Here is a 19,333-nt window from a genome sequence, read left to right as displayed (position 1 = left end):
GTGTTTACCCAGTCTACCAATTTTATTCACCAGTGTTCCATAAGCTAAAACTTATGCCATCAAAATAAAAAAATAAAAACTAGAATTGAGAATAGTGTGTGTTCAATATGTTGACGTGATGATTGACTCCTGTCCCCCCCCCCCTTCTCCCTGCAGCTGTGTATGCCTAAAGGCCTGTCGTTCAGGACGCAGGCAGACCAGCGTGATCCACAGTTCCACTCCTTCATCATCACAAGGGAAGATGGCTCTCGGACCTACGGCTTCGTTCACACCTTCTACGAGGAGGTGACCAGCCCACAGATCTGCTCCGCCATGCACACCCTCTACCAGATGCACAACGCAGAGAGCACCCCGTCATCCTCCTCCTCCTCCTCTTCCTCCTCCAGCATGGACTCCCTTGCCAGCAGTTTAGACGAGGCCGACTCCCCCACTTCCTCATCTTCCTCCTCTCGCAGGGCGGGTGGCTACGACTCATCGCGGGACACCCTTTACGTGTCCAAGGCCTTGTGTCTGATCACGCCCATGCCCTTCATGCACGCCTGCCGGAGCTTCCTGTCTCAGCTGCACAGGGCTGTTACCGCAGACGCGGCCCCCCCGCTGCCACTGGAGAGCTACGTTCACAACATCCTGTACGAGGTGCCGCTGCCCGCTCCGGGACGCTCGCTCAAGTTCCACGGCGTATACGAGCCCATCGTGTGCCAGAGGCCCGGGCTAGGGGAGCTGCAGCTGGCCGACTTCCCACTCGCAGAGGCCTTTACTCTGCTCGGAGCGGAGAACCTGGTCCAGGTATTCACCTGCACCCTGCTGGAGATGCAGATCCTTCTATACTCACACGGTAAGGGCTCTTAGTAAATCAGACTTTTTCTTAGCATTGTCAAACATTCTTGTACACACACAGACACACACATCTGACTCATCCAGGGTTCTTCATTACAAACTCACATTATGCACTAACAAGCAAGGTCCTAGCCTGGTTGACACCAGACGCTTCTCAGTTGTAACTGAGAGTGTGTCTGGGGAAGGTTCATTCACAGCCCATTTCCAAAGGGGCATCACCAACGGACGCCGCTCGTAATGCCTGTGGGCGCAATTGGATAGACCTTCAACCAATCAGAGCGATGAAGGAGATGACGTATGCAGAGCGACGGAACAACATCTCAACCAGCGAGCATGTTGAACTATCGTCATCGTGTAAAGCCCGTCTCAACGCTTGTGATTGGTGCCTCGATTTGGAAAAATTGGAAATGGGCTGGAATGAGCTCTTGGCCAGACTGACTTGCAGAGCAAATCTCTCAAATTATAAATATATCAAGAACATAGTAGCATATCCTGAATTTGCCATTTGACGTAACTGTTGGCATAATGGCAACTTGGATTTGAATGTCATTTAGTTTGAGGTTTGAGGGCACTTTTTCTTTTTTGATCCAGACCAAGGACAAAAAATAATGCAGTGTTGCCTTTTAGTTGTCATCCATTCCATGTTCACACCGACTTATAACAAATGTCAAGCAGTGTAAACATTAAGTCGTGCACACTGACAGCAAGGTATACTTACTGAACCTTATTTGAATATTTATCAAAGAACTAATGACGAAATAAAATGAGGATTAATAGTCCAGACTGGAGCGCATGTAATTAATGAGTACAGTAATGTTGCTGCTGCCTCTACATTTCACTTATTTTTTTTATGAAGAATGTGGTTACCAAAAGATCTTGCATAATTATACACACACTACATTACACTTACATTGTTTAATAAGGAGATCACTATCTTCACAGTTCACCAGATCAGCAGATTTATTAAATTGACATAATGTTGGAATAAGATCAGCAGGCAGGCTGTTCCAGTACGGATCAGTAGAGTCCAAAAACACAGGCGTTCTCATTCCTTTCACTCAGACCACTCTGTTGACACAGCAAGGGGAATCTGCTGAAGAGGAACGTTGCAACAAAAACACGTATGATGAAGACATATGAGAGTATGAGACGCAATAACGCATTCCATCATAGTCTCATTTTTCATTGCATCTACTGTAATATGTGAGTAGGAGTGGGTGGCTGTTTTGACTTTTCAGTGAAAACATTTAGTTGAAACATAGAGGCAGACTGTGAGACAAGAACAACTTTGTGGTCTGTTAAAACTTGGCGGCTCAGAGACGAAGGAAAATGGTCTCAAATAATCTTCAGCTACACATGAGGCTAACTGAGATGCCCAGTGATCAGATTTTCGTCCTTCTAGGTTTCCCTTCATGTATTATTCACAGCTGCATTGAGGCAACTGTTGTAGGACCTCAGATAAAGAGCAGCTAGTTTGGGCTACTCTGTGGAGTAGCAAGTTTTGTCCTACATTTTTTTCTGTCCTCCTCCTTTCTCAGTTTCACTCCTCCAGTCTGCAGCACTCTGTAACACTTTCTCTGTCTGTTGGTCTTCTGTGCCGGATGAGTCATGCAAGTGGAAAAAGGTCTACAGGCATACCAAATCCAAAACCACAAAATAAAACCATGTCTCTACAGTACTCTGCAGCATGCTCGTAGAAGGACCCGACCCTTTCCTGTGGTGCAGACCAAATATAAGAGAGAGAACAAGTGAAATCACTCGAGGGTGAACCAACTTGCATGAAAAAAACATTGTGCTAAATCGGCAAGTGCAGCTGTAAAACAGTCTAAACTGTGTCTTTTAAATGAGTACATTCATCCTGTTTGTCCATATGGGATTTTTATGCAACTGTTTGATGTTTGAGCAGAGGAAAAACGACCACAGCGTATCTGCTAAATTTAGGGATATTCAAGGCAGAAAAGGTTAAAAATGTTAACAGTGGGCCACGATACAAATGGGTCTCAGTTTTATTCGTCACTGTCAACGTCGCTCCTGGAGGTAAACGTTGAAATCAGATCTCACTGGAGTGAGGGTTGAGTTCAGGGGAAAGCTGGAGAGCGTTCCCTGGATGTTAATGAGACACAGCCCCACCATATGTTCCCACGCTGCTCCTAATCAATCAACAAGCAATTACACCATTACCCCCTACCTGTCCTCCCCACACACCCATTGGCTGTGACAGGAAGGCATACATAGAAAGTGACACCTTGAGTGTCTCCGCCAATGATAGGGCACAGTGGGGGGGTGGGGAAGGCATGCAGGATGTCATTGTATGGTAATCCCTGTAGTACATTTACATTACCGGCAGGCAGTTGGTACACAGTGAGAACTGATATGTGTGTGTGTGTGTGTGTGTGTGTGTGTGTGTAAATGCTGATAGAAGCTGTTTTTATCTGAAGGAGCTTTTCATCCAAATTATACAAAACCATATTTTACAACCTTACTTACAGTGTTGCCACTGGTAGCATACAATGATATTTAGACAACAGTGTGCTTCTGACTTTGTGGCAACAGGTTGTGATTGGCTCTTTTCTGTTTCAATAAGATGCTGCCCCTGTGCACAAAGCCAGATGCATCAAGAAATGGTTTTTCTGTTATCACAGCAGCAAATATTTTATCTTTCATCATAAAAATCTGTACAATAGTACAAATAAAGTGTTAATACAAAGTCATTTATCAGGACTGGCCCTTGCATATTTTTGATTGTCCAAGGCAGCACTGATTACACTGAATTGCTTTGCCCCCCTGCATTGGCACCCCCATTGTGCATGCATTTTGAACACGGCCTTATCGCCCAACATCAGTGGCCTACCTCACCAAAGCCTGCTGCATGGTACTCACTTCTTACCCTCCACACTCTCAAACCTCCACAGTCACGTACTGTAATTGTGGCTGATGGCGGGCCATGAGTTTGCTTCTCAAAATTTTAAACCATTGCGATTTTCAGCTGCTCTTTCTTTAGTGCACCTGACCCAATCACTTCCTCTCCTATCTTCTTCAAAGACACATCTGCATACACATAGCCAATGTATCGTAAAGCCGAGAGAGAAAGGAAACGCGGAGAAGAAAACAACAAAACACATGCTGTCTAATAAGTTATAAAGAGAGCGTAGGTGTGAACATGAGTATAATTGTTGCAGACAGTTTGGCGTGTGGAACCATCAATGCTCTTGTGACTGAATGGGAGCCAATCCCTGCTGGCAGGTTCCATAATCTGGTGGAGGGTCTGGAATCAGAAGAATGAAGGCTGTTATAGCAGCTGATGCAGGGTTTCCTCCAGGAAATTCATTAGTCGAGGTGATGGTCATTGGGATTGGGTGAACCAACCCTTTAACTAACATCAACATTCTGCCCAAATTGTACTAACCTTTCTTGACAGTCGCACTGAAAACGCTCTAGGACACACTCATATCGCCTCTTCCTTCTAACTGTCACAGAGTCACTTTGCCCATGACTTCCGTGTCAGTGCTCTTCTTGATTTAATCCGTTTTGTTGGCTGTTTATTGTGTCTCGTTTTCAACCATTTTGGTGCTCTGTTTGTGTGTTTTCTTCCAGGTCAGTTGAGCAGTTTTCACACTGTATTAGTGATTTCGGTAACACTTTACTTAAAGTTATCTACATAAGAGTGACATGACACTGTCATGAACACAATCCCTAACCCTAACTTGTCATGACAAAAACCAAATGACACTTACTAAAAGAAGCGTTGTGTCATAAACGTTTATGACTTGTTTCTAATGTTTAGGACACGTTCATGACAATGTCATGTCACTCCTATGTAGATACCTTCAAGTAAAGTGTAACCTGTTTGTGTGTAACTTATTTCTTTGATTTGGCATGGGATGAGATGCTTCTCTAAACCTCTTTCATTGTGATTTATTTCCATCCATACAGTCATTTTCTGACTCTCTCATTATGTCCCAGCATAATCATGGTGCAGCTAAACTAATGTCAGCTGGTTACCACAGACAGCTCACTTCTTCCCTTGTGAGACTGAGCTGCCGGTGTTTATCAGTCCCTAAAGCACAGTTTACAGTTTCACAATGACTCGGCATGTCCTGTCCTGTTTTTCTAGCATCCTCTAGCCCTGTCTCTGCCGGGGCTTTCTACAGCGCTACATTTTGCCATATTAGATTTGTTGCTTCTTCATATCATTACATGCTTGCTCATCCATCACAAGCGCCTGCACTTTGTCATATTTCAAAGGGAGTTTTTGGTTTTTTTTGACGACGCAGAAGGTGTTGTCAGAGATGAATCGGCCCTTTTAACAGAACACCCGTAGCTATTTCTATCAGGAACAAAAATGAAGGAAGATGAATTAGTTCAACTCCGTTCAGCATCAGGAGAAAATCAAATCAGTCACTGTTAGATCCTGTCCTCATCATCGTCTCGTTTTTCCCCATGAGGCCTCGCTTTGTGTCAGCTTTGATGTTTTTCCTTTATGTTTTTTCACGGCGAGGAAAGGAATGAGGGGTGTGATTTATGAGGTGTGAAAGAGTATCGCCTAGGAGAAGCACTTTTGGAGACACGTCAGGTTGTAACAGCAAAGTGTTAATGAAGCCAGCTGAGATGCTGAGGCTAAAACGACGATGTGAGCATGAAGGAACAGGTAGGAAAGGATTTCATGTAACAGGTTAAAAGAAACCAGAGTGTTTTTAGTCAGATTCCTTTGCTGCGTTTCCCACGGGGGGTGTGTGTGTGTGTGGGGAGAAACTTTGAACCTGTCCAGACTTGAGAGAAAGCAAATACAGACTTAAACATACAGAGCGCGCGCACACGCACACGCACACACACACACACACACACACACACACACACACTCTCTATCTTTGTGGGGACCCGTCATTTACATAATGCATTCCCTAGCCCCTTACCCTAACCTTAACCATCCCAACTAAATGCCTAACCTTAACCCTTACCCTCACCCTAACCAGAACCTCATTCTAACCCTAATCCTAAAACCAAGTCTTAACCCTCAAACAGACCTTTAACCTTGTGGGCTCCAGCATTTTGGCCCCACAAAGCTGTCGGGACCCCACAAATATACTGGACTGCCAGTTTTTGGACCCCACGAATATAGTTAAACAAGCCCACACACACACACACACACACACACACACACACACACACACACACACACACACAAAAAGATGTGGAATAGTTCTGACTGGCGAATTTTCTCTGTGTTGTATGCGTGTAACGTTTTGTGGTTCAAATGAAATGAAAAGATAGCTGATGGGAACGTCATTAGTTTTGCAGGTATGTTGTCATAATCACAGAAGGAATGAGAATTTGAGATTACCTAAATGAATACAATTCATCCTGAGGGGAATGTGAATGTTGTTTTTTGAATCAGGCTTTAATTGCCACAAGCAGATGGAGTATGATGCCATTGAATGTTCAGGGTGAGAATTTGACCACTTTGCTGATATTTTCGGCAGATGTGTTGATAAAAAAGAAATGTAATCCAAGCAGCTATTTGCACATTGGTAGTATACAAATGGAGACAGTAAAAATAAAGAGATGTGGTTAACACACACTTTCTATTTTCCTGTCCCAACATGCCTGTTTGCCTGTCATCATCCCTGGTGTGTGTGTGTGTGTGTTTTTTTTATTTTTTTTATTAGAGCTGATCATCAGAGAGCTGCATTTTTAAGTGTCTGTTTAAAAGACATATAGTCACATACTCTTTTCAGGAAGTGTACAATATAAATTCCTTGAATATAAATCGGTATGGTCGGTGGTTAAGGCACTGGTGAGCTTAATGCATTTTCAATGAAAGTGCACAGATTCCATATGTGCACATGCAGACAGACGGGCACTAGCTGAACTAGATGGAATGAAATGAAATGAGAAAGGGGGAGGGGGTATGACTCCATGATGTTTTGTTCTTCTATTTTTTTTTCCTTTCCTCGAGGTCCTGCAGGCTTTTCACTCTGGCCCTCACAATAACATCTGATGAAACTGCCGCTGAACTCAATACTAGAGCCAGCCTGCAACCACTGACCTTAATCTGTTTTAGGGAACAGAGGCAGCACTCTCTCAGACACACACACACACACACACACACACACACACACATATGTGAGAACATGATTGAAAAGAATCCAACAGAATGATTTGACTTGATTAAAGCCTCTCGCACATCAATACTCTCAATATATATGTATTTCATAAACCTCTTACTCTTTCTCCCCCATTCCCTCACCTCTACTCGCTTCAAGAGTCTGTATTGTGCAATAAAATCATCCTTACATGTTTGAAAGTTCATTGAAAAAAATAACATACTTTCATGTACAATTTTACAATACTTTTGTGAGATGGATGGATGGATGGATAGATAGATACCTTATTGATCCCCAAGGGGAAATTCAAGGTCCCAGTAGCTTAATTACATCACACACAACATACACATTCATCATAAACAGGATGATAAAATAACAAAAAATATCCACGTGAATATTATGGACAAGAAAAGAAAAGATACTAACTAAACTAAATAAAAAATCCACATGAATGTACCCAGGGATGTATAAGCATGAGATGCTTGCAGTGACGGGGCAGGTAAGGTGCTCTATGGTAAGGTGCTCTATGAGAGTGTGTGTCATGGTGGTAGTGCAAATAAGTCCAATAGTGCAAGGATAAAGGTTAAAGGGAGGGCTTGTGCATATGGGCTAATATAGCCAGTAAACAGTGTGAACAGTGTAAGCAGGAAGCAGTAAACAGTGGGCCAGTAGACAGTCAGTACATAACTATTGTTATAGGAGGTAGTGGAAGTGGTGGAGAGGGAGGAGAGGCAGACAGACCTATAATAATAACCTGAATATGAGTCATTAGCCGCTTTCCGACCAAGTAGTTACAGGAACGTAGTTCTAGGAAAAGTCCACTTCTAAACAGATCTACTAACTACTCTCCCCCAAAACCGTTTTTTTCCATTTGCATTCGCACTGCGAAGTGGCCATAGGGACTATAGGAGGGGTAAGGGAGTGATGCAAGCACGGCAACGGTCTTTATAGTGTTAAAATCAGAAAACAAATACACCAAAAAAAGTATGAACTAAATCTAATGTATATTGCATATTTGTCATAATTTAAACAATTCTCCCAAAGAGAAACGGGTATCTCTCTCTCCCCCGCCTCTGCCTGCTGCGCTGTGTGTGTGTGTGTGTGTGTGTGTGAGAGACGGCCGGCCAGCCGCAGGACACGTTTGTGGAGTTTAACTCCAAAAAGACAGTTAACCACAGGTTCCCGTTAATCTTCTGATGGACATGTGTTGTGATATTTAAACAAACGAACCGTCAACGGTGAAATAAAAGCCTCTTATTAACGAGAGCGGTCTGAGAGACCTCCAGCTCACAGCGGGGTCTCTGAGCAGGACTGGCCCAGCGACGAGCTAGCGGCCGGGGCTGTCGCCTGCTGGCTGTCACCTCACTTCATGGAGCTTCTCAACTCTGAGAACTTTAAAGCAAATTGTCAATTCTGCATCAATTTTCGCAAGACTGCCTATATTCAAAATCTAAACAGTTAATTTCTCGCCTAAAACGTTGTCGGAAGTGAAATTAGTGATGAATAAGATGGCGAAAATTGTCCCATTGTTGGTCTGTCTGTACCAGAAACCCGACCCTCGTTGACCTAGGTTCATATGCTGAAAAGGGAACAGAGAAAAGACCGTGGCCTGAAGTAGGAGCTGAAAGAGTTACAGGAACTGCAGCCAGAGGGAACTTAAAAATCCCCAAACTGGTCCAGTCGGAACACGAGAAAAAAAAGGGTTCTAGGAACGTTATGTTCTAGGAACTGCAAAAATCCCTCCGGTCAGAAAGCGGCTATAGTTGTCTTTTTCTTTAAGTTCTATCATTTAAAAACTCCCCCATGCTGTTCTTTCTCCTTCTCTCAGACTACCAGCGGTTGATGACAGTGGCCGAGGGCATCACCACCCTGCTGTTTCCCTTCCAGTGGCAGCATGTCTACGTTCCCATCCTGCCAGCCTCTCTCCTTCACTTCCTGGATGCTCCTGTTCCCTACCTGATGGGCCTGCAGTCAAAAGAGGGCACAGACCGCTCCAAACTGGAGCTTCCTCAGGAGGTACACAGCCAACCTATGGATTGTTACCTCCATGCCCTCGGGTTAATACAAGTGTTAAAGTGGGGTTGTTAGCCTTGGCTTTTGCTCTGGGCTTCAGGTTGTCATCAGAAATGCAAGTGTGAATGGCAACATTAGGACTCGGGACTTGGGACTCAGGTTTAATGCCTGTGGGTTTTTTTGTGGTCATTTAGGCTTAGGTAAGGTTAGGTAAGTGTAAAAACCACAATGGAAGGTTCCCACAAATACAGGAAAGCAAGGACAGTAAGTGTTTGCATGCACAAGCTGACTGCTGACAATACAATGTCCAAGGCCAACACTGAACAACAGCACCACACACACACACACACACACACACACACACACACACACACACACACACACACATACATACATACATACATACATACATACACACACACACACACACACACACACACACACACACACACACACACACACACACACACACACACACAGAGACACAGACTACCAGGCTCCTGTTCATAGAGCCAGGAAATTGCAGCTCTCTGTTCTAAACACCTCCACCACACACACACACACACACACACACACACCAGGACAGGGATTTACCTATTGTTTCTCTACAAATCCACCTCACGGCAAAGTAAGTCTGAAGTGGCTTTCAGTCTCTTCATTCTTCTTGCCTTTTTATTTCAGCCCCAACACTTGTCAGACAGTGAGGAGGTGACTGTGCCCTGGATTTAAACCAGTATTTAGCCCAAGCCCAAGCAGGGTTACAGTTAATGTGCGTGTGTGTGTTTTCATGTGTTAAAGCGAGATAAGGCCCTAACAAAGTGGAAACATCCAGGCTCGCCGGCTTCCGGCTTTGCCTACATCCCCGACTCCCAGTGCCCATTAATCCGGCGCATTCTGTATGCATGCTAATTATCCCAGCCAGCGCAGGATGCTGCCGCCGAGCACCCACGAGCCCGTATGCCTCGCCTCCCCCATACGGGGTCCCCCGCCTGCTTACACTGGTGAATCTCCCTGTGTTTCTGAATGATCCTTTGAAGTGGCTGTGACCTAGAAATGGGCTGATGATGAAAGAATGGCTTAAAGCAAAGCAGAGAGGACATTATAAAAAAGAGCAAACTATAGATATGAGTGGGGAATAAATGCCAGACAAGGTTTGCCTTTCTGAACCCTGTTCTTCAACCCAGGTCTTTTTGTTTTTACCTAATGTCAAATTATAACATTCTTATGTTTGCGTTGCAGACAACACTATGTGACATCTCATCTCTTTTCTCTTCTTGTGCATGAACAAGTCTTCCTAGTAGGCTTAGATCCAAACCTAGGCAACCTTTCTAGAGATAAAAATGGTTCGCGATATGTGTGGTGGAATGTCCAGAAACACCATGTTGTGGTAAGATGAGACAAAGGGAAAACTTAGGTAAGCTCAGTTCACTCCTAGTCCCAGGTCATGGGACGACCATACTCCATCACTAAACCTGTCCTGGTTCAAGTAAATATTCATTTGTGTCTCTAGAGATTGATGGAGTCTAGGCTGCTTCATGATAAGGGGATGTTGTATTCTGGGACCGTCTACTTTTGGTGGTCGGCACTGGATAAAAGGGCCTCACACACACCTTAGCCTATTTCCCAGAGAGAAATGGACTGAAGTTGAAAAAACAACATTTGAGTGAGCATCTGTGTTTGTGGTGCCTATGTTATGGCGCCATTAGTCTATATCGACTAGGGCTGTGTATTGGCAAGAATCTGGCGATACGATATGTATCACGGTACATGGGTCACGATTCAATATATTGCAATATATTTCGATACTGTGCGTAAGGCGATATATTGGGATTTTCTTTAAAGTATAATTTTAGAAAAACTAATATTTAAAAAAAGACATGATGTGCATAAAAGTCATAGAAGTTTACTTTAGATAAACAATTCAGTACACAGAAAATCAAACTGCCAGTTTGGGATTGTGGTTCCCAGGTTCTTAGTGAGAACATTTTTATATGCTAAAGTAGGCCAAAGTTCAGCCATAGCTACATTGTTAGCTTCTAGCAAAAAGTCAGGCACTGCTAGGCAAGGACACTACTGGTCCGTCTCAGCATAACCATCTAGCGGTAGGGGGTTTAAACACAACATAAACATCAACCACTGTCTTATATGAATATAAATTGATATTGCGTTTTTGAAAATCGATATAGTATTGCTAAATAAAATATTGCGATACTCAAGTGTATTGATTTTTTCTTACACCCCTTATATCGACGACGATTCATTCACTAGATTGCTCAGGTGCTGCCGCAAGATGGGCCGGATGTCCCTTATTTTAGGCAGGATGTCCGTCCCCTTCCTCTTTCTTTGTGTTGGCGTTCTAACCTCTGGTGGATTTGTGAGGACTATGGTTAACTGCTCCTCAGATCTCTGCAGGGTAAATCCAGACAGCTAGCTAGACTATCTGTCCAATCTGAGTTTTCTGTTGCACGACTAAAACTACTTTTGAACGTACACATGTTCCACCAAAACAAGTTCCCTCCTGAGGCTATTTTGCAGAGGTGCTGTCTGCAGCTTAGCACCGCCCAAGACAATTGTGATTGGTTTAAAGAAATGCCAATAAACCAGAGCACGTTTTTCTCCCATCCCGGAATGCTGTGTGGACTAGCCAGACCTTCCTCCACAGCGCTGTGGAGGAAGGTCTGGCAATGCGAGACTATGGCACCATCAATATCTTTTGCATAATCCAAACTTGACAGCTTCAGCAGGAGATATATGCCTCTTGGACACTCAGAGTTTGGGATGGCACTGTGGTTAAACTGTACTGCTTAATCCTAATCCTATCTCCTCGTTTGAGAGTTCATTAAATTCTTCTGTGTATGTCATCAGTCTCCCGAACCTTATTCACTTATCCGGAGTCAAGCTGGATTTTTCATTTTATGGCATTTATTTATACAGAACCCTAATCCAATTCACAAAATTGTCGCCTAGGCCAAATTCTTCCAGGGCGTAGAACAAATACGACCACTCGACCCCGGTCGAATGCCTTCTCGGCGTCGAGAGACAGCACGAGGGGCGGGTCATTGTGGCTCTGGGTTAGTTGGATGATGTTAAGGAGCCTCCTCATATTATCACAGGAGTTCCGGCCCTTGACAAAACCAGTTTGGTCCCCCTTAACAATATGGGGCAGAACCTTCTCTAGGCGTAAGACCAACATTTTGGAGAGCAGTTTTTGATCAGAGTTAAGTAGGGCTATCAGCCTGTATGAGGCGCAGCTATCTGGGCATTTACCCTTATACGGCATTTATTTGACATAGTGGAAATAGGGGGGAAGAGAGAGGGTCACGTCCATGTTTGACTATGGTTTATTTTTAAGCCAGTCAGTGTTTTGAATATACTGAATATACTGCTAATGCATTGCAGTCTGTTTGGCAGCCCATATTTGGATGTTGGAGATTCCACCAGCAAATTAACACACCACACACTGGGGTCTGACCTTTAAAGTATAATCTGGAGGTTTTCTATTATTCCTGTATTACATTTGAATTCATATCTGTGTTGTCTGGCATGTGTACCTCAGTGATTTTCTATTTCTGTGGTTTTGAGAATGATCAAGTCTTATTTTAATCCCATATGAGGGTGTCATGCTAACTCCATTATGTCAAATTTAGGTTGATCTCTGACAATGCGGGATTATCAATCACTCACTGACCTACATTCTCTACATCTCTCAGCCCCCATCAAACCTCCTAAATCCAATCTGTCCCTCATATGTCTCCGGATAATACCTGTCCCAGCTCCATGGGCTCACCCTACGCCTGTTTCTTCTACACTTACACATCTTCTGTCTGTGACACAGTAGAGATTTGATTTATTTTTTTGGTACCAAAAGATGTCAGTAATATCACTTTATAGGTAGCATTGTCTAATCCTGCGCTATACTGTTGTAATATTAATATATTTCCCTGTCCACAGGCCAACCTGTGTTTTGTAGACATTGACAACCACTACATCGAGCTTCCAGAGGACTTTCCACAGTTCCCCAATAAGACCGAGTTAATCCAGGAGCTCAGCGAGGTGCTGCTTAGCTTTGGCCTTTCTGCCAACACAGGGGCCCCACCACGGACCCGCACCAGTCCCGGCAGCACCCCCCTCCACTCCTGGTAGGGAGCGTAAAACTGTGGCTCTCCGGCAGCTGGAGGACGACGGGCGTAACGGAAACCTTGCAGTAGAGGAGCTGGCTGTGCTGGAGCTGCTGCAGGGAAACGCCACCCTGGAAAGACTGCAAGCGCTGACCAAACGCACCGGGGTGACAGTGGCCCGCGTGGACGCCCTGAGGGCCGGAGTCAAAGCTCAGGGCACAGAGGGGCAAGGAGGCCGGACAGCAGCTGAAGAGGAGGAGCTTAGGAACGCCAAGCTGAACGTCCAGCTGAGGGAGGTGTTCGCCAGCCGCTTCACCACCATGTTTGCTGACTACGAAGCCTTTGTCATCCAGAGCGCCCCGGACCTGGAGTCCTGGCTCACCAACAGGGAGCAGATGCACAACTTCGACAAGGTGACTAAATCAAGCACAAAAAATAGAGTGCCGAAAAAATTACTTCTTTCAGGTCCAGGATTTTTTTCTTCTTAGTGCAAAGAGAGGCTTCTTTCTAAGACACACTGTGCCTATGCTGTACAGAGTGAAAAGAGAGAACTGCAACATGGTCATCTGAATTATTCTGAGGGTGAAATTGGATTGTACACTGGAAAGGTTAGACACAAGGTAGAAATGTTATGTGCCTGTGTGAGTAATTGTGACCTGCATTCAGAGCATTGTAGGGATTGTAAATGAATTGCAAACTACATGCAGTAGGTTTCCCTTGTGAAATGGCATCTCCCGCACAGCTATGAACAGATGAATATTGGTACAAGGTTTTTATTTAGGACAGGCTCATTTCATTTCCAACTTGACCTTTTGCAGTCGTATATTTTTTAAATGTTAGCAATGTTTGGTATTTCAAATATCCTGTAATAACAGGAAGATAACACAGAATAGAAGAATAATGATGATGGCTTACATGATGATTATAATACAGTTTTAATGATAGTAGCACATCTGCCGGTTAAATTTGAAGTTGATTTAACTGTAAAACCAGAAAAGAAAAAACTGTATATCTGTCTATAACGCAGCAAACAGATGAATCAGTGGCAGGTCCTTTTTGTCTTTAGTTTGCCTGAACAGGCCACACCTCTGGCTAATATTTGTAAATTGACAGTAAATGTATATTTCTGTATCTCCGTGCTCATGCCTGCTCCAGGCCTCGTTCCTGTCTGACCAGCCAGAGCCCTACCTGCCCTTCCTCTCCCACTTCATCGAGACACAGATGTTTGCCACCTTCGTCGACAACAAGATCATGTCCCAGTGGGAGGAGAAGGAGCCGCTGCTCCGCGTCTTCGACACTCGCATCGACAAGGCCCGCCTCTACAACGTCCGCGCTCCCAGCCACCGATCCTCCAGCTACCAGAGGTGCTCCATCCTCAAGGAGTCAGGTAAGCTCAGCGGGAAGAGGTGTGAGTGCTCAACCGTGTTCGAGTGAGGTTCATTCCACACAATTAAACCAATATTCCAATTAAGGTTGAAATAAAAGTGGTTGGAGAGACCTATCCACAGGGAGAGAGAATGAGAATGGCAGTGGTTTGAATTGGCAGCAGTAAAGGAGCTTATTGATCAGCATGCTGTACATGCCTGTCCGTCCTTCAAAGCCTACCAAGCGTCCATTAGCCGAGGTCAAACAGGATTGCACTGCGCCATGCAATTTAAAAACACACACAAACGCTGCATCCACCTCTCTGCCCTCTTCTCCATTTCTCCTTCCCCTCTTGTCTGTCATCTATCGTCTGGAAGCAGCTCAGCCCTCCCCAGTGGCCAGAAAACCCCACTTCTCATTTCTCTACATCCCAACACACCAAACACTCCATCACTATTTTTCTTACATAAGCACAACCACATACCCTCTGACACCGTCTTAATGCAAGAGTGTTTGTTCAGGCTTCTTTTTTCCTCAACTGCTTGGGTTTCCCTTCGTTAAGCCTTTAATTGGTGCTGAATGTGCAGTGTGAGGCAGGAGGTCAGACTCAGGACTGACTCAGACTGGTGGAGACCAACAGGGAATCCATGAGGCCGCATGTGTCTATTTGTGGGTTAACGATGTTTATAAAACCGTGAAAGAGCAGGATTATAGGTTTACTTGTGTATTTAAAATTGAAGGATCAAAGGGGAAAGTGTGTGTGATTTTGTAAGAATGTGACTTAATATGCTTTCTTCCTGCGAGTGGGATCAGAAGATTGATATCACTGTCAGAACAGACCTAGAGCAGGTTGCACAAGCTGTTCGTCAGTTCAAAGTTTTCACATAAGTGTTTACTAAGTGGAGATTCATGCATCACTAAATTCAAATAGGTAGCGCCACGCAACGTGTCATTATGTAGAAATTAGTTGTTAGTGAATTGTTACTATATATTTACACACACTAACTGCCAGGTGTAGCTAACTAAACCAACTGAGACTAAACTAGCAATAGCTTGCTAATATATGAACTGTTTAGAGAGGGAAGAGGGAATATGGAAAATGTATATCTGACCTATAATGTACGCTGGGAAGATTTTTAATGTTGAACAAAAAATAAACCAAATGTTTTAGCAGTGATGTCAGAAATGACTAAGTAGACTAAATATTGTGGTTGATTAGCCGAACCAGATATTTCTCACTCATTCTAACTGCATAAATACTGCTATTTGTGAACCACATCTCCTTGTGTGTAGATATAAATACTGGAGCCATGATATGGTTAGCCTAGCTAAGCTTAAAGCCTGGAAGCTACAGGAAACAGCTAGCCTGGCTCTGTCCAAAGGTAAAACAATATGCCTACCAACACAAGTAAAGCTGTTGCATTAACTGATTTTTGGCCACTTGGGGACAGTGAAACAAGCTCTAATGACAATATTGTATCATCCCCTTAAACCATGTTATGGCTAATGTGTTAGCAAACATCACGCACGGAGCAACATTAGCATTCATTTGGAGCCGTGTTTCTTGCCGCCAGCCAAACATACTGTAAGTGCAATGTTCACAATATTTTTAGCTCTGGTTTTGAGTCTCTACCAACTTTTGATAAGTATATATTTAGCTTTTTAGTTGCCAAATGCTCCACTATGTTCACCAGCTAGTTGCTAATTTTGTCTGCTGAGCAGGTAGTGTACATTGGGGTTCTCTGAGCTGCCTGCTGCGGTTGGATACGAGAGTCACTACCCGATGTGAGTCGAGTGCAGATGTGAGTTGCGCGTGCGTCACTTTGCAACAGATGCGGATCTGTTTTGCTGTTAGCCACAGAATATTGAGATAGGTACATTACGTAGCAGTAATTTATTATTTAGCGTAAGGCATCACATTTTCACAGCATGATCCCTGATGTCAGTTGTAGATTAGAGGCTGAAGTAGCCTACAAGAACCTGCTAACGAGAGACTTCTGTCACGTCAATACAATACAAATGGACCTACATAACGAAGTTTGTTCACTGCTGGCTACAAGTCAGCAATGAAACACAACAAAGGCTGTCACTTGAATGGCGTTTTGAGCTAACGTTAGCAATCAAACAATCATAGATAGCTAAAACGTTTTTTGAAATGATTTCCATCTTCTGTTATTGTTTGTAATGAGAAAAGTTTATTGATTTATGGATTTCACAATGCAGCCGGATCCGGATCCCTTGGCGTTATGCCGTAAACCGTTTAAATCTGAGCATGCGCAACTCACATCTGCACTCGACTCACATCAGGTAGTGACAATGTGGTTGATGAGAGCTGTGAGACTCCATAAAACCGAAAAATGAACTAAAAGATGCTAAAACCCTTCATAGGACTGAGGGGAACTACAGAGGTGGTGTAAATGATCTATGGGTTTAGCACTATGAAACCTTTTACATTCTTCCTTTTTCCCGTTGTTAGCAGGAAAATATTGATTAGCACAACTGTGAAAAGGCTACATTTTCTCCCTTTTCACTAGGCCCTGTTCCCAAAATGAATACTGTTTGTGTCTTCTTAATTCTTAATATCACTAATGTTGTAGGTTATTGTTTTAGTGTATTTGTTACTTTATTATTTGACATAGGCCTGTTCGGCAGGTTGTATGGGTTCATAGGGGGGGTAGCTCAGCTGCTGACCAGCTTAATCAGGGAGAGTGGATGCAGGTTTGCCTCATTAGGTCTTTTCTGAAGGGAGGGGCTGGGCAATCCTAAGGTGAAGAACAATAGGCAAGATAGTTCTGCATAAACTGACATTTTTATATTTGGGGTGCCTCTTGTATTGGGTGCACATATGTGTAGTATTGTCTGCAGTAACTGATCCAATCCAATTGTAATGATGTTTTGAGAAACTTAAGTGTTACTGTTTGCTCAGGATAGCTCACCCTATGGTCACCTGTGCAGGTGGTAGGTTCTAATTAGGGGAGGCTGAGTTAAAAAGGGCTTCAGGAGAAGAAGGCTTGAGGAATCTTGGCAGCTGGCTGTGAGGTTGCCGGTTTGTTTGCTGTTATTTTGCCTCAGTTTAATGTTCTGGTTTGTATTTTGGTTTTGAGTATGGTTTAGTGTCATCTTTGTTAATAAAAACACAAATTGAGAACATGAAAAACCTCCTCTCCAGTCGTTAATCGTGACAGCAACTTTAACCTACCGACATGAGGTTGTTGAGATTTTCCAAAGTATTTATACTACTACTGTGTATTTCCACAAGTAATAGCTGTCCACCTGACACAGTGTTTAACCAGCAGGGGTTACCATTAACCCTAACGAACACCCAAGCTCATAATATGATATTAAGGAATGTTATGAATTCCTACTGAAACGACTTTACAATAATCATGTAATGATATATCTGATATATCAGGCAGATATAATAATGCAAAGCACAGCTATCACTGTAGCTATATATGACGGAGCAGAGTGATTGTATCGTATCAACTTTCAGTTTGGCTCAAAATTCTCAGTTTTGCAGCATTTTATAACTCCGATTATTATCCTCCTCTATAAGAACGATCATTTCACCCAGAGTTGTTCTCTGAATTCTTTTGCTGCGTGCGTACGAGCATGCGTGCATGTATGCTGTCTTCTTGTAACCCACACTGTTTCAATGCTAATGGACTGAGCGACGTAAAGCTTTGATTGCATTTGGTAAGGTTATTTTGGGGGCGATGGTGCATGTCGGGACCCAATTACCCAAACAAAAGGCAGCCTTTCCCTCCGCCTGCCTTCCCCTGTGGCGACTCGCTCCGGTGCTCTCGCTCACTGCTCACTCCAGAACTGAGATTAATGCTGCAACTCCTGTCTGAAGAGTTCAGCAAGAAACAAAACAAGGTTGATGCTTCATTAGGGCAACATACGGCAGACAGTTAAACAAAAAGCAGTTGCACTGACACGCGGACGACAATGTAGTGTGTGTTTGCTGTGTTCGAGGAAGATAAGCAGGAAAAGGAGACAGAGGGAAGAGTCAGGCTATGTGTGTTTGTGAATGATAGAGCGAGCAGTGAATAAGTCAGACAGAGAGAGAGAGATGGGAGTTGAGATGACGGCATACTTCATCAGTGATTTATAATATAATTTGTGTGTAATTTTGGATGTCGTACGTCGTCCTTGCCAAGTTGCTGAGATCTAGGAACAGTTTTGGTTATTCATTTTAACATGTTAAAGGTTTAGTGATGTTGCCATGTCCTCTGATCTCAGTAATTGCTTTGGTAAGTACAATGTTATACCGTGTCATCATATCGTCAACTACCATACCCCGAGAGCCACAGAAGACATTATACAACTGTTTTCACAGGTTTATAGTACTTTTCATCACGTTTCCGTAAGTAAAAATCTGTGGCATTCCACTTTAATACATAAAGATGCCCTCAATATATTATTTCCCAATATAAAGTTTACTTCCAATACTCAGATCTAAATGAAAGTGACAGTGAAACGTGTCATCAAGCAGCTGGACCACTGTATGAGTCACTAAATGTTGTGAAAACCCAAGATATTTAGATCCAGGTGGATACAGTGCATCATTGTCAAATTCCCTTCAATACTGTGACTACAGCTGGACTCCTCCACAAGGGTACATTCAGTTGTGCTTACTCTGATTAGGACTATTCTCTTATTCAAGTCAAACACAAATCTATGTTTATGTGAGTGCCGTCTGAGTGGATTCTGTCTCTCTCTTCCCCCCCCCCCCCACAGCTCAGGCCATTGAGCAGCGACTGATGAAGATCGACCACACCGCCATACACCCACACCTGCTGGACATGAAGATCGGTCAGGGCAAATACGCGCAGGGATTCTTCCCCAAACTGCAGGCTGACGTGCTCAACGCGGGGCCGACTAATAACAAGT

General features: G+C 43.7%; 1 protein-coding gene across 1 annotated transcript in view; it reads left to right on the top strand.

The window, feature by feature from the left end:
* The window catches only part of LOC144537650 (DENN domain-containing protein 5B-like), a 93,874-nt gene that overhangs the window by 52,056 nt on the left and 22,485 nt on the right, over positions 1-19,333 (top strand). Inside the window, 6 exon segments of the mRNA XM_078281429.1 lie at positions 157-835; positions 8,770-8,957; positions 12,906-13,028; positions 13,030-13,485; positions 14,228-14,459; positions 19,181-19,331. Of these exon segments, the coding sequence (XP_078137555.1) occupies positions 157-835; positions 8,770-8,957; positions 12,906-13,028; positions 13,030-13,485; positions 14,228-14,459; positions 19,181-19,331 (1,829 nt within the window).

The sequence above is a fragment of the Sander vitreus genome, chromosome 23 (assembly GCF_031162955.1).
Source record: "Sander vitreus isolate 19-12246 chromosome 23, sanVit1, whole genome shotgun sequence".
NCBI lineage: Eukaryota > Metazoa > Chordata > Actinopteri > Perciformes > Percidae > Sander > Sander vitreus.
This window is presented reverse-complemented; position numbering and strand designations above follow the sequence as displayed.